Below are 15,570 nucleotides of genomic sequence, written 5' to 3'. Positions count from 1 at the left end.
GACAGTGCATGTCAGAGCAGAAACTATACCATGAAGTCCAAGGAAATGTCTGTAGATCTCCGAGATAGAATTGTGATGAGGCATATATCTGGGGAAGAGTTTAAAACAATTTCTAATATGTAGAAAGTTTCCAAGAGCACAGTGGTCTCCATCATTGGGAAATTGAAAAAATATGTAACTACCCAGACTTTGCCTAGAGCTGGCTGTCCAACCAAAGTGAGCAACCAGCCAAGAAGGACCTTGGTCAGGGAGGTGACCAAGAACCCAATGACCACTCTGACAAAACTACAGCATTCCTTAGTTGAGATGGGAGAACCTGCCAGAAGAACAACAGTTTCTACAGCACTTCACCAATCTGGGCTTCATTGGGAGAGTGGCCAAACAGAAGGCACTCCAGAGAAAAAAGCACATGGCAGCACGCCTGGAGTTTGCAAAAAGGCACGTGAAATATTCTGAGAGCGTAAGGCAAAAGACTTGTGGTCCGATGAAACAAAATGTTAACTCTTTGGCCTGAATGCAAAGAGCTATGTCTGGAGAAAACCAGGCCCAGCTTATCACCAGTCTAACCCCATCCCTACTGTGAAGCTTGGTGGTGGCAGCATCATGCTATCAGAATGCATTTCAGCAGTAGGGACTGGGAGACTGGTAAGGATAGAGGAAACAATACAGGCAAATCCTTGATGACAAACTGTTTCAGACTGTAAATGAAGATTTACGTTCCAACAGGACAGTGACCCCAAGCATACAGTGAAAGCAACACTGGAATGGCTTCAGAACAAGAATGTGAAAGTCCTTGATTGGCTCAGCCAAAGCCCAGACTTGAATCCCATTGAAAATCTGTGGAAAGACTTGAAGATTTGCTGTTCACCGCCGCTCCCCATCTACCTTAACAGAGCTTCAGAAAATCTGCAAGAAAGAATGGGAGAAAAATCCCCAAATCCAGATGTGCAATGCCGATACAGACATGCATACCCAAGGCGGCAGGTAGCCTAATGGTTAGAGCGTTGGGCCAGTAACTGAAAGGTTGCTGGATTGAATCCCCGAGCTGACAAGGTTAAAATCTGTTGTTCTGCCCCTGAGCAAGGCAGTTAACCCACTGTTCCCTGGGCACCGAAGACGTGGATGTCGATTATGGCAGCCCCCTGCACCTCTCTGATTCAGAGTGGTTGGATTAAATGAGGAAGACGCATTTCAGTTGAATACATTCAGTTGGACAATTGACTAGGTCTCCCCCTTTCCCAAGACGGCTCAAAGCTGTAATGGTACGTCAGCACGGCCGGCGTCAAAGGTGCTTCTACAAAGTATTTACTCGTGAATATTTAAGTAAACTGTATGATGGCATGTACAGAAACACACACCAATGTTTGACTCCAATGTGTGTCCCTCTCTGTGTCCTGTAAGTGTCAGTGGGTGTATCGGGCATTTGAGGATGTTGAGGAGGACAGGGGGTCGTTCAGGGCCTGCCCAGCAGAGAATGGCTCTGAGACCGAGGAGGAGAATGTCAGGAATGGAACAGGTACTGCAGTGTATACTACCTCACTGTGGGTTCGTATGTGTGGGTTTGTCTCTGTCCATCGATCCGACAACGGGTGTGTACTCAAAAGCATCCTGTATTTTGTGTCTCATCCAGACTATAGCCTGAGCAGGCTGTCCATGTCTGATGACTCTGTGCCTCTGGTGAGCATGATGGTTGACAACGTGCACCTGGAGCATGGCGTGGTGTACGAGTACGTCAGCACGGCCGGCGTCAAGAGCCACGTCCTGGAGAAGATGGTGGAGCCCAAGGGCTGCTTCAGCCTCACCGCCAAAGTACATGTCCATTGTTGTTGTTAGCATTAGCATGCTAACACTGCTCAGCAGTTTGTGGTATACTGCTGGAGCAGGTTGGCCCACAATACATATATATTGTTGTTGTGTTCTTCTAGCATTGGCACTATGTGTTTCTGTTCATAGCCACAGCCACGACTTGTTAACATTAGCATTTATGACAGAAAACAATTGGAGTTAATGCTTCCCAAATTACATGAGGATTCAATTCCATGACTTAAAACATTTGTTTTCACCTGTCAGATCCTGGAGGCCTTTGCCGGTGACGACAGCCATTTTGTGCGCAACTGCAGCCAGCTGATCTCACAGAGCGACCGCGTGGTGTCGATGCCTCAGTTTGAGTTCAGGAACATCTGTGACACCAAGCTGGAGAGCATCCGCCGACGAATCAGCAGCTACCAGCAGGTACAGGAACTACATGATCCCTCTGTCTCTCATAGCCCCATATGTAGTGCAAGAGCAGCTACAAACATGGACTGCTTTCCGCTTGTCTTCAACTCTTTTGTACACGCACACTCACTCTCTCCCTCAAGCATACGCGCGTGCACAAACACACACCCCCCCACTTCAGTAATTCAGCACCAACTACATCCCACTCACACACACTCACATACCCCCCCACTTCAGTAATTCACCATCAACTACACCCCACTCACACACACTCACATACCCCCCCACTTCAGTAATTCACCACCAACTACACCCCACTCACACAGACAACACACACATATCAGCAGTGAGCATTGAGCCATCATTATGTTAAAGCGGTGTAGGTACCAATTTCAATCTCCTTCGTTGTGTGTGATTGTTTTCAGTTTGCCCAGGAGCTGAGGAACAAGGCGTGTCCCACGTTCAAGCAGGCGGGTGTGCGGCCTCACCCACTGGGCTGCATGGACTTTGTGCCCACCAACTGCCACGTCAACCTGATGCAGGTATCTTACCCCAAGACCACCACGGCCACTGGCAGGGCCTTCAGCATCCGCTTTGGACGCAAGAACTCCTTCTTCGGCCTGGACCCCGACCAAGGTGGGGCTAGCAGACGTGTGTGTGTGTGTGTGTGTGTGTGTGTGTGTGTGTGTGTGTGTGTACACACATGGACGCATAAGATGCACGTGCATGTATGAACTGAGACACACACACATACCTTTTGCTTACACATTGAGAAGAACAGCACGCAAATACGACAATAGAGCCCAGTTGAATCATATCAATGCCTAAGTTCAGTTTTTTTGTGTAAGTCAAATCACATTTGAGTTTTTTGCCAACAATAGCCAATATCCCCTTAACAACATTACGCTGCCAGCCTTTAAGGCTTCAAACAAAGAGATAATTTCAACTAATTACCCTCTCTGACCAATTAAATCCCATTGTGCAAATTACTTTATGAGCTCTCGTGATGAACCAAACCTTGTTACCCTTGAGCCGTATATAGGGACAATTCCCACAGTAAATTAGCAGGAATGTAGTTGTAATCCCACCACTAATCGTCCCCGTCGGTCGCCCATTAAAAACCTCCATTAGCCTCAGGCGACCCTCCTTCCACCCCCCACGCCGTCACGTGTATCCGTCTTCTCTGTGGGGGATGAGTGATGTCACCAAAGCGGGCCCTCCAAGGCACCAAGGGTGGGATATTCAGAGAGTAAGAGGGTGATGAGGAGATGGGGATCATTAGATTACTTTACTGTAGACGTTGTTAGGTCAAGGGACAAAGAGCGAGGGACAGAGAGGGAGTGAGAGAAAGTGAGCGTGAGATAAACAGAGAAAGGACAGAGACGGTTATAGAGTCAGAGAGAGCGAGGGAGTGAGATCTTAAAATAGAACATTATACACTGGGTATACAAAACATGTAGAATGACATAGACTGACCAGGTGAATCCAGGTGACAGCTATGATCCCTTATTGATGTCACTTGTTAAATCCACTTCAATCAGTGTAGATGAAGGGGAGGAGACAGGTTAAATAAGGATTTTTATGTCTTGAGAGAATTGAGACATGGATGGTGTATGAGTGCCATTTAGAGGGTGAATGGGCAAGACAAAAGATTGAAGTGCCTTTGAACGGGGTATGGTAGTAGGTGCCAGGCGCACCGGTTTGTGTCAAGAACTGCAACGCTGCTGGGTTTTTCACGCTCAACAGTTTTCCGTGTGTATCAAGAATGGTCCTCCACCTAAAGGACATCCAGCCAACTTGACATAACTGTGGGAAGCATTGGAGTCAACATGAGCCAGCATCCCTGTGGAACACTTTTGACACCTTGTAGATCCTATTCCCTAACGAATTGAGGCTGTTCTGAGGGTAAAAAGGGGGGCGCAACTCAATATTTGGAAGATGTTTCTAATGTTTGTTATACTCCGTGTATACAGTTGAATTGTGGAATTGGAATTGTGATACAGTGAAATAATCTGTTTGGAAACAATTGTTGGAAAAATGACTTGTCATGCACAAAGTAGATGTTCTAACCGACTTGCCACAACTATAGTTTGTTAACAAGAAATTTGTAGAGTGGTTGAAAAACGAGTTTTAATGACTCCAACCTAAGTGTATGTAAACGTCCGACTTCAACTGTATGTATCGCTATGGGCCCATATGGTCCTCCTGTCTGTTTTGTCTCTCGGTGGTTTCAGTAGCCTGCCGTTTGGCCTGTCACCCGGCCGCCGCTCCGTGCCGAGCCACAGAGACACTCAGACGAAGACGGGGGAGGAAGCTGCAACAGACAGCCAGCCGTCTGAGATAACCATTAGCATTGTTTCAACCTGTCTCTCGCAGCATGATTTGACATCTACTCTGCAGTTGTGTCGCGCCAAGACGTTGTCTTTTCAACATGTGCGAGACTTGGCAATTCCCCCAGCAACCGAGTTTAAAGTTTCTTTACCAGGCTAAACAATTACGTTTTTTACAACTCCAAAGTGACGGCTTCATTGGCTTTGCGGTCAGAAATGCATGGACAAAATGTCTGCTTTTTTTAGTGCATTTAGTAGCCTCATAGAGTGCTCAGGGCTGGAATGTGCACAAAGTATAGGAGCTCCTCGACTTAATGGTAGCCTATGCTATTATGTGCTAACGTTACACCCTCAGGCTCCACGAAAAGGACATAGAATTTTGAATTAGACCTCAATACCAAATAAAATAATTTTTACTGTGTTTTTGTCACGTTCTAGGCATTTCTTCACGACTCGCAAGGCAGTAGAATGTACATAGAATGCATAGAATACATACATCTCTCTCCCTCTCTCTTTCCCTTTCTTCCCTATATTTCTATTTCTATATATATAATATAAGGCCCTTCATATAAAAGCACAGTTTTTGTCAAAACAATAGGCCGTATATTCACCAGAGTGTTTTTGTGTATGAAGGCTGAACATCTGGTGTAGATATTGGTCTCTGGAAGTGAGAGTTGATTGTCTCCTCTCTCTCTCTCGCTCCCTCTCTCTTTCCCTTTCTTCCCTCCTCTATTTCTACCTCTGCTTTTCTGTGAAGTACAGCTGCTTTCACTTCATTTACCTTTCTTTGCCTCTATTTATCTATCTATTTATTTTCTCTCTTCCCACAGCTAACCTGAACCCAATGTCCCACACCCAGCACTGTGTGACAAGCATGGGCGCCCCGTCCTACAGCTGCAGCGGTCTGGGAGAGGAGGGGGAATGGGACATCGAGGGCTCTGGAGAGGGCACTCCAGACAGGAGGCAGCAGGCCCACCGGGGGAAGGGCCTCAGCTTCCTGCTCAAACAGGAGGACATGGAGATCCAGGACGCATACATCCGCCTCTACAGCCGCCTAGACATCGCTGTCCGAGAGATGAGGCAGTACGTCACCCAGATAGATGTGTAAGTACACATATGTGAAAATCCTCGCTAAGTACCTATGTCAGGGATCTCAAACTGGTGGCCCGTGAGCCAGACACGGCCCACTGCCCGATATACTGTATGTATGAGTATCATTGCCAAATACCTGAATTTCATTGTTCAACTTTACCCAAGGTACCCCAATAATGTGAGTACCCAAATAATACACATGTAGGCACCCACAATGACATGAGTGGTTTTAGAATCGCCAAATTATATATCACCGTCGTTTATTTTTAGTTCCTGTAGTCTATTCGGTGACATTTCCCCTGAAGATCTGTTATTATTCTGCATGAATATGGAAAGCTGGAAGGCCAAGATATTATGAAACCATTGTCCCCAGGCAGCCTTCCTGACACCCACGCCAAACCCCCTTTGTCTGACTGCCCTTTTTGCTTGTTTAATGTGGATACTTTGAAAACAGGAGAATTCGTCAGTCCAAAACTGTTTATGGATTGGGCTAACAGCAACAGGCCGTGAAGCCACTACCCCATTGAAAGGGGGGAAAACCTTCTCTACTGTGTTTGTGCATGTGTGTGTAAAAGATATGTGTGCGCATATAAAAGCAATATATGTGAGTCCACATTATAAGAATATCTCTACTCGTACTATTCATGTGTTTTCTCCTCCTATGTGACGGTCGATAACTGCAGCCTGCTGTCGTCCATCACGGAGCCCACCCAGCCGCAGGGCAGCGAGCCCCCAGCCTACGAGGCCAGCCAGCCCCCCTCCGTGGCCCCTGAGGAGGGGGACCAGGAAAAAGCAGAGCACGGGGGCATCAAGAGGGTCTGCTTCAAGGTGACTGAGGAGGACCAGGAGGACTCGGGCCACGACACCATGAGCTACAGGGACTCCTACAGGTAAGATAAGATGAGAGTTGAGATAAGATTCACTTTATTGTCCCTGGGAAGGGAAATTTGTCTTGGACATTTTAAATTGGTGCTTCTTCCCAATCAAATGTATTTCAATCAATCAAATGTACATTATAGAGCCCTTTTTTTATATTGGCAGTTGTCACAAAGTGCTTTATGGATACCCAGCCTAAAACCCTTAAGGGAGGGCAAAGCAGAAGCACAATACAATACAAATCACCATAATACTAAAAGTAGTGCAATGGGTTAAAAGGTGGAGGTGATGGAGATTACCCCTAACCATGTTTAGATATGTCTTCATCCACTGTAATGGTTGAGGTTAGTATTGGGGGTAGGATTATCTGATTCTATTTCTGTGGTGGGCAATTACCTTGTGGGTGAAAGACAGAGGAGAGCTGTCACTTATCCAATGTGACTCACAACAGGGTCCGTCATTCCAATGCTACTCCGTTTCCCTTAGGCACTGATCTTGGATCAGCTCCCGAGTGGCACAGCGGTATAAGGCAGTGCTAGAGGCGTCACTACAGACTCTGGTTCGATTCCAGGCTGTATCACAGCCGGCCGTGATTGGGCGGCGCACAATTGGCCCAGCGGAGTCCGGGTTTGGCCGCGGTAGGCCGTCATTGTAAATAAGAATTTGTTCTTAACGGACTTGCCTAGTTAAAATATAATAAGAATTTGAAATACTCTGTTGGCGCAAATGAGAATGTGCTCTTAGTTTCACCATGGTAAAATAAACACAGAAAACTGAATGTATAGTTTAAAAAAAATGGGTGTTTCCCAATTCCGTGAGCCAGCTTCATGTGAAACCAACAACAAAGATCTCCCTCTATTTTTATTTTTATTTCCCACTGTGATGGCATTGGGTTCCTTCCGACTCTCCCAATGGGTTCCAGATGTGGGGAGTCGAGTCACACATCTAAAAAATGAGGAATCGGGGAGCTCAACATGAGATGTATTCAGTGATCTTGGTGATGTCACTGTGCTACCTCCTCGCTAGCTTGAGTTCATTCAGATGGTTGTTGGCAGCGGTGGTAGTGTCATTCAGGCACCGGTCCATGGCCTCCGCCCACGGCCTCCGCCCGCTACCACCCACTAAGAGCAGTGGTCGGCTCCTGGCGAGAGTGCAGTGTGTAATAGAGGCTAAATGAGTAGCTTGTGCTTCTCTCTCTCTCTCTCTGCCCAGTCTGTCATTACAACAAGAACAGCAAGCGCAACTTCTTCTAGCCAACAGCCACCCACAGTACAGGGTCTAGTGAGCTCCCTCAGGTTGCATCTGCAGTGACACCCTATTCCCTATACAGTCCACTACTTTTGGCCAGACCCTCATGGGTTCTGGCCAAAATAAGTGCACTACACTGAGTGTGCAAAACATTAGGAACTCTTTCCATGACATAGACTGACCAGGTGAAAGCTATGGTCCCTTATTGATGTCACTTGTTAACACAGTGTAGATGAAGGGGAGGAGATAGGTTAAATAAGGATTTTTAAGCCTTTAGACAATTGAGACATGGATTGTGTATGTGTGCCATTCAGAGGGTGAATGGGCAAGACAAAAGATTGAAGTGCCTTTTAACAGGTTACAGTAGTAGGCGCCAGGCGCACACCGGATTGAGTGTGTCAAGAACTGCAACGGTGCTGGGTTTTTCATGCTCAACAGTTTCCTGTTTGTATCAAGAATGGTCCACCGCCCAAAGGACATCCAACCAACTTGACACAATTGTGGGAAGCATTGGAGTCAACATGGAACGCTTTCAACACCTTGTTTAGAGTCCATGCCCCGACGAATTGAGGCTGTTCTGAGGGAAAAAGGGGTGCAACTCAATGTTAGGAAGATGTTCCTCATGTTTTGTGCACCGTGTATATGAGTCTTTCCAAAAGTAGTGCACTACATAGGGAATAGGGTGCCAACCTCGTCCCCAGGCTATCGCACAGAAGAGGCTGGGATCAAGATTTGCATTTAGCTTGTTTGTAGAAATATATGGAGAGGGTGCTATAGGTTTGATACTGGATGGGATGAGTTGTCCGGCCGTCCAATGTGCTCTAGGACTGTGCGAGAAGCACTTTATAAATGCATGACGTTCATGATGATTGGCGAGAAAGACACAACGATAGGTGGGGAGAGATGAAGAGAGGCAGACAAACACAAAGAAGGAAGGATAGGGTAAGGCAAAGGTCAACAGAAAAAGACTTGGGGAGAGTCTTGGAGAGGAAAATAGAGGGAGAGGACACCACAGTGAAAGACGGTGAGTGAAAGGAGGAGGAGAGGAATGAGCAGATGGATGGGTGGACGCAGACAGAGAAAGAGGTAATTGTACACCCACCACTAGTCTGGTTTGTTTGTCTCTTAGACAGTCAGTCTCGTCACATCTGGTGAGGGTGGGCCGCTCCAAACCTGCCACGAGATGCGACTAAATTTAGAACCCTCTCCCAGGAGAACTTGTGTGAGTGTGCCTGAGTGTGACCGTGTGCGTGGAGGAGAGAATCAAAGCCAAAGCCCTGGGTGTATTACGTAAAGGTTGGCACTTCAGTCCCAGTTTGTCGGGAATGATCCAGCATCCCATTTAGAGACACAATAAGACGCAAACAATGTCAGAGACAAGACTCTGACTCACTAAGAACTTCCTAAGCCAGGGATGGGCAACTTTGATGGGGATGGGAACCCAAAATGCTGAACTCATGAGGGGCCGCAGTTGCCAGCGGGTCTGCATACCCACATGTGCGTACCCCCCCCCCCCCCCCCCCCCCACACACACACACTGTGAGAAAAACATTTTAGCAGCCCCCCTCTTAACAGTAGAGAGAACATTTTTATATGATGGTGTTAATTTCCTCTAATTCTAAACATTTTGCCATGGGCCGGAGAGCAAACGTTGCAGTTTTAATGCAAGTTTTCTGCAATTTTACACATTTTACCAAGGGGCAAAGACAAGATTTAGCAATTTTATAACAAATTTCATGCAATTATACTAATTTTGCCATGGGGCGGAGAGGAAAATGTTCTGTTTTTAAGCTAATTTCATGCAATTCAACAAATGTTTCCATAGGGTGGAGATAAATATTTGCAAGTTTTAATGAGACACAGCATGGCTGTGGACACCTGCTTGTAAAGTATGTGGACACCTGCTTGTCAAAGATCTCATTCCAAAATCATGGGCAATAATATGGAGTTGGTCGTCCCCCTTTGCTGCTATAGCCTCCTCTTCTGGGAAGGCTTTCCACCAAATGTTGGAACATTTCTGGGGGGGCGACAAGAGCGTTAGTGAGGTCGGGCACCGATGTTTGGTGATTAGGCCTGGCTCGCAGTCAGCGTTCCAATTTATCCCAAAGGTGTGCGATGGGGTTGGTGCAGGCCAGTCAAGTTCCCGAGTTGCACAGTGGTCTAAGACACTGCATCTCAGTGCAAGAGGCGTCACTGCAGTACCCGGTTCGAATCCAGGCTGCATCACATCCGGCCGTGATTGGGAGTCCCATAGGGCGGCACACAATTGGCCCAGCATCATCCGGGTTTGGCCCGGGTAGGCTGTCATTGTAAATACGAATTTGTTCTTAACTGATTTCCATAAATAAAATAAAAGGTTTTTCCACACTGGTCTCGACAAACTTTTTTTGTATGGATCTCATGCTGAAAAAGGAAAGGGCCTTCCCCAAACTGTTACGACAAAGTTGGAAGCACAGAATCGTCTAAAATCTAATTGTATGCTGTAGCGTTAAGATTTCCCTTCATTGGAACTAAGGGGCCTAGCCAGAACCATGAGCCAGCCCCAGACCATTATTACTTCTCCACCAAACTTTACAGTTGGTACTATGCATTCAGGCAGGTAACGTTCTCAAGGCATCCACCAAACCCAGATTCGGTCTTCCCATTGCTCCAGAGTCCAATGGCCGAGAGCTTTATACCACTCCAGCCGACATTTGGCATTGCGCATGGTGATCTTAGGCTTGTGTGCGGCTGCTTGGCCATGGAAACCCATTTCATGAAGCTCCCGACGAACAGTTATTGTGCTGACGTTGCTTCCAGAGTTAGTTTGGACCCGAGGACACGATTTTTACAAGGCAGTCCCATTCTGTGAGCTTGTGTAGCTTACTACTTTGTGGCTGAGCCGTTGTTGCTTCTAGAAATTTCCACTTCACAATAACAGCACTTATAGTTGACCCGGGCATAGCAGGGCAGAAATTTGACGGACTGACTTGTTGGAAAGGTGGCGTCCTATGACGGTGCCACGTTGAAAGTCACTGAGCTCTTCAGTAAGGCCATTCTACTGCCAATGTTTGTCTATGGAGATTGCATGGCTGTGTGCTCAATTTTATACACCTGTCAGTATCGGGTGTGGCTGAAATAGCCAAATCTACTAATTTGAAGGGGTTTCTACATACATTGTTTTGGGAAAGTATTCAGTCTCCTTCACTTTTTCCACATTTTGTTACATTATAGCCTTATTCTAAAATTGATTAAATAATATTTTTTCATCAATCTACACACAATACCCCATAATGATGAAGCGAAAACAGGTTTTTAGAATTTTTTGCAAATTTATTAAAAATAAAAAACAAAAATACTTTATTTACATAATTATTCAGACCCTTTGCTATGAGACTTGAAATTGAGCTCAGGTGCATCCCGTTTCCATTGATCATCCTTGATGTTTCTACAACTTGATTGGAGTACACCTGTGGGTAAATTCAATTTATTGGACATGATTTGGAAAGGCACACACCTTTCTATATAAGGTCCCACAGTTGACAGTGCATGTCAGAGCAAAAACCAAGCCATGGGGTCGAAGGAATTCTCCGTAGAGCTCCGAGACAGGATATTGTGTCGAGGCACAGATCTGGGGAAGGGTACCAAAAAACGTATGCAGCATTGAAGGTCCCCAAGAACACAGTAGCCTCCATTCTTAAATGGAAGAAGTTTGGTGAAGAAGTTCTGATGGTCACTGACAGAGCTCTGGAGTTCCTCTGTGGAGATGGGAGAACCTTCCAGAAGGACAACTATCTCTGCAACACTCCACCAATCAGGCCTTTATGGTAGAGTGGTCAGACGGAAGCCACTCCTCAGTAAAAGGCCCGTTTGGAGTTTGCCACAAGGCACCTAAAGCACTCTTAGACCATGAGAAACAAGATTCTCTGGTCTGATGAAACCAAGATTTAACTTTTTGGCCTGAATGCTAAGCGTCATGTCTGGAGGAAACATGGCACTGCTCATCCCTACGGTGAAGCATGGTGGTGGTAACATCATGCTGTGGGGATTTCTTTCAGCTGCGGAGACTGGAAAACTAGTCAGGATCGAGGGAAAGATGAACGGAGCAAAGTACAGAGAGATCCTTGATGAAAACCTGCTCCAGAGCACTTAGGACCTCAGACTGGGGCGAAGGTTCACCTTCCAACAGGACAAGCACACAGCCAAGACAACACAGTGTGTTCGGGACAAGTCTCTGAATGTCCATGAGTGGCCCAGCCAGAGCCCGGACTTGAACCCTATTGAACATCTCTGGAGAGACCTGAAAATAGCTGTGCGGCGATGCTCCACATCCAACCTGACAGCGCTTGAGAGGATCTGCATAGAAAAATGGGAGAAACTCCCCAAATACAGGTGTGCCAAGCTTGTAGCGTCATACCCAATAAGACTCGAGGCTGTAATCGCTGTCCAAGGTTCTTCAACAAAGTACTGCGTAAAGGGTCTGAATACTTATGTAAATGTGATATTCCAGTGAATTTATTTATTTTTGCAATGATTTTGAAAAACCTGTTTTTGCTTTGTCATTATGGGGTATTGTGTATAGATTGAAAAAATAACATTCATCCATTTCAGAATAAGGCTGTAACGTAACAAAATGTGGAAAAAGTCAGGGGGTCTGAATATTTTCCCAATGCACTGTACTTTTGTATATATAGTGTATCTTAGTGAGACTAACAATCAATGGGGGCCCCCCGGACGGTAATTCAACCATGATTACCATTTTTAGATAACTGTCCACCAATCCCAAAAAATAATTAGCGGACAGGGGAAATATTAATATTTATTATTTTTTGTTTGTTTGTGGAAATTGATCCGAGGGCCTTCAAAAGGGGGGTGGCCCGCGGGTTGCCCCTCCCTGCATTATGCTGGAGTTGCATCCAGTTCACATTGTGGGCCTGTTTGTTGCCGAGCTGAATGATTTTTGGAACGCAAAACAAAGCGATTATTTTAACGGGAAGCACGATGACAATGCTACCTCTGTCTCCTTAAATTCGTATGATTCAGCATTGACATCATACTGCCAAGGCGTACACAGAAAACATTCACAAGAGTAGCTGTGTAATCTGCAATTTGCACACAGTAAATCTTCTCTGCGCTCACACTGATCATCTTTTTAAGACCTTCCGTTGAAAATATCCAGCAAAGCCATAAAAAGCCATCCAAAGGCATTTTAGGCAAGATGAGACACATATCTAGCTATTAAAATGCATGGAAAATGTAGGGGTAATAGGAAGCGAATAAATCTTCAGCATTAAAGGCGTAGTTCAGTGAATGTACATATGTTTTTCCTTATCATAAGGACAAGGAGTGACAGCAATCCACTCTTTGGTTTTGTTAAATGAGCCACTGACAACAAATGGAAACAAATTTCTAAATGTATAGTTTTTCTCGAACTAACCCTTTAAGGCAAAACTATATGTCAAATCTTTTGGGATGGTGGAGGCATCTCCTTTAATGTTTAACTATCATTTGACTTCAACTTACCTGGTGTTTTATTAATCAAATTCTTGTTTGGCATATTGGTGTAGCCACACGTTACAACAGTTCGGTGGAATGAATTTTAGTCACGCCAATGAAGTAAGTTGATGTTGTTTGTGAGAAGCATTTGATTACTGCTCTCTCTGACTATATATTTCATACAGTCAGTCGGATTATTTGACTGGATAATTACAAGACAGACTCCACATTTGACTTGGTGTTTTTTCTGTAGGGAATGAACTCTGGTTTGTTATTCAACTGTTTCTCTCTGTGTCTCTCTCTGTGTGTCTCTCTCTGTCTCTCTCTCTGTGTGTGTGTATGAACTCCTGTCTGTGTGTGTTGCAGTGAATGTACCAGTAACAGGGATTCCGTTCTGTCATACACAAGTGTGCGTAGCAACAGCTCTTACCTGGGGAGTGACGAGATGGGTTCAGGTAAGAAACAGTTCATGAAGACGAGACTAAGATGTTCATACCCCTCTAGCATTAAAGATGCCACATTGGTTTGCCTTATGTGGGAAAATGTTCAGAATCTCCTTGTAAATGGTGTCCAGTTTATTCTTTATTTCTTTTTCTTTTTTCATTCTTTCTTTTTTTCGGTCTTTTTCTTTCCTTTCTTTCCTTCTTTCTTTCTTAATTTCTTTCTTTCTTTCTCAGGTGACGAGCTGCCCTGTGACATGAGGATTCCCTCAGACAAGCAGGATAAGCTGCATGGCTGTCTGGAGCACCTTTTCAACCAGGTGCACCATCTTTACCACTATCCTCTGTGCAATCAGCTTCAATGGCTTTGCCAACCCACATCTCACTCTGTTTTTGTATGCCATGCTTTTAATGGTTAACACGGTGTTGTGTGTAATGTAAACACTGCTTGGCACTAATATCATACCGCTACATGCGCACACACACTTACACAGACGTTCTCTCTCTCTGTCTCTCTCTCTCACACATGTACTCGCTCTCACTTTCTCTCTCTCTCACATACACACACAGCTTTTCCATTAGCCCTCAGAAACATTTGGCACAGATCATGTTTATTGTAATCAGTAGTAGTAATCATCTGCAGTACTTTGTTTTGCAATCTCTCTCCTCTCTTTGTCATCTTCCTCGCATCTCCTCTAACACATCTCATGCCCTTTGACCTCTCCCATACTCCCTGAGGGACACGACCATTTTGGCTACCGTTAATTACCTGGGGCCCCAGTTTCCTGTTGTTGCTGTTGTTGAGGGACTGAGGCCAGCCTCTGTCTGACTGGTTGTGACTGTCATCTGCAGGTGGACTCCATCAATAGCCTGCTCAAAGGGCCCGTCATGACCAAGGCCTGCGAGGAAACCAAGCACTTTCACCCCGACCACACTCAGCCAGGTACCCGCTACATTTAGTGTGTGTGAGTGTGTAAGGTATGCCTGAGTGCATGTTTGTTTAGAGAGAGAGAGAGAGACTTGTCTGGGTATCACTGAGAAATGAGTGTGTGTGAACAGATGTGTGTGTGTGTGTGTGTATAGATATGAAATGGTGTTACACTGAAGAATTGTCCTAGAATTTTATATTGCTAATTAATTGACAAGTCATGTTTTCTGAACAGAGTTCCGTCACACTGAGGACTGGACGGTACGCTGTCGCTACATCATCCACAAAAACATCCAGGAGGACCCTTGGAACCTGCCCAGCTCCATCAAGACACTGGTGGAGAGCCTACAGAGATTTGTGGATGGTCAGTAGAAAGCGCACACGCACCATAAGCACACATGTAACACATGCATCACACACACAAACACATAGCTTCAGTAGAAACACATGCGAATCACTAAGGTAATAAAATCCTCATTTTTCTGTAGATGGGAAGAACCAGCTGCTTCTGGCCCTGCTCAAATGTACAGGTAAGCCTTATGTCAGTCGTGTGTGTGTGTGTGTGTGTGTGTGTTCCCTTTGAAGTGTGCTGTGCCATATGGCAGTTGTTAATGGTCCTGTCCTCATGAATGAGTCAGTGTGATAGAGCAGATTGTAAACCCCCCTGGCTATGTTTGATTTGAGTTTACACACCACTCTGAGGTCAGTCCGGTTGATGGTAAGAACGGTTGTTACAGGCAAAAGCCTGTCTACCGCCCGTCTCGTGCTCTCTCTTTCCCCTCTTTCTTTTACCCTTCCCACCTCTCTCTCACTCTAGAATTTTATTTTTCAATTACTCCCTTCCTCTTACCTCTCTTCCACCGACCTATCTCTCACCTCTTTCCACTATTCTCCTCTGTGCTCTTCCCTCTAGTCACTTGGAAAATTCCCTGTATAGTGTATCCCCTGCCTTCCATATTGTTTG

At 45.5% G+C, this 15,570-nt stretch overlaps 1 protein-coding gene across 1 annotated transcript in view; it reads left to right on the top strand.

Moving 5' to 3' along the window:
• LOC120058701 (phosphatidylinositol 3,4,5-trisphosphate-dependent Rac exchanger 1 protein-like) overlaps window positions 1–15,570 on the top strand; it is an 85,516-nt gene that overhangs the window by 61,271 nt on the left and 8,675 nt on the right. Inside the window, exons 20-30 of the mRNA XM_039007446.1 lie at window positions 1,402–1,516; window positions 1,631–1,809; window positions 2,071–2,232; window positions 2,643–2,853; window positions 5,378–5,651; window positions 6,323–6,529; window positions 13,605–13,693; window positions 13,916–13,998; window positions 14,531–14,621; window positions 14,842–14,970; window positions 15,095–15,136. Of these exons, the coding sequence (XP_038863374.1) occupies window positions 1,402–1,516; window positions 1,631–1,809; window positions 2,071–2,232; window positions 2,643–2,853; window positions 5,378–5,651; window positions 6,323–6,529; window positions 13,605–13,693; window positions 13,916–13,998; window positions 14,531–14,621; window positions 14,842–14,970; window positions 15,095–15,136 (1,582 nt within the window). The remainder of the gene's footprint in view (window positions 1–1,401; window positions 1,517–1,630; window positions 1,810–2,070; window positions 2,233–2,642; window positions 2,854–5,377; window positions 5,652–6,322; window positions 6,530–13,604; window positions 13,694–13,915; window positions 13,999–14,530; window positions 14,622–14,841; window positions 14,971–15,094; window positions 15,137–15,570) is intronic.

Source organism: Salvelinus namaycush, chromosome 14 (assembly GCF_016432855.1).
Source record: "Salvelinus namaycush isolate Seneca chromosome 14, SaNama_1.0, whole genome shotgun sequence".
Taxonomy (NCBI): Eukaryota; Metazoa; Chordata; class Actinopteri; order Salmoniformes; family Salmonidae; genus Salvelinus; species Salvelinus namaycush.
The sequence above is the reverse complement of the archived record's forward strand: the minus strand, read 5'-3'. Positions and strand labels throughout refer to the sequence as shown.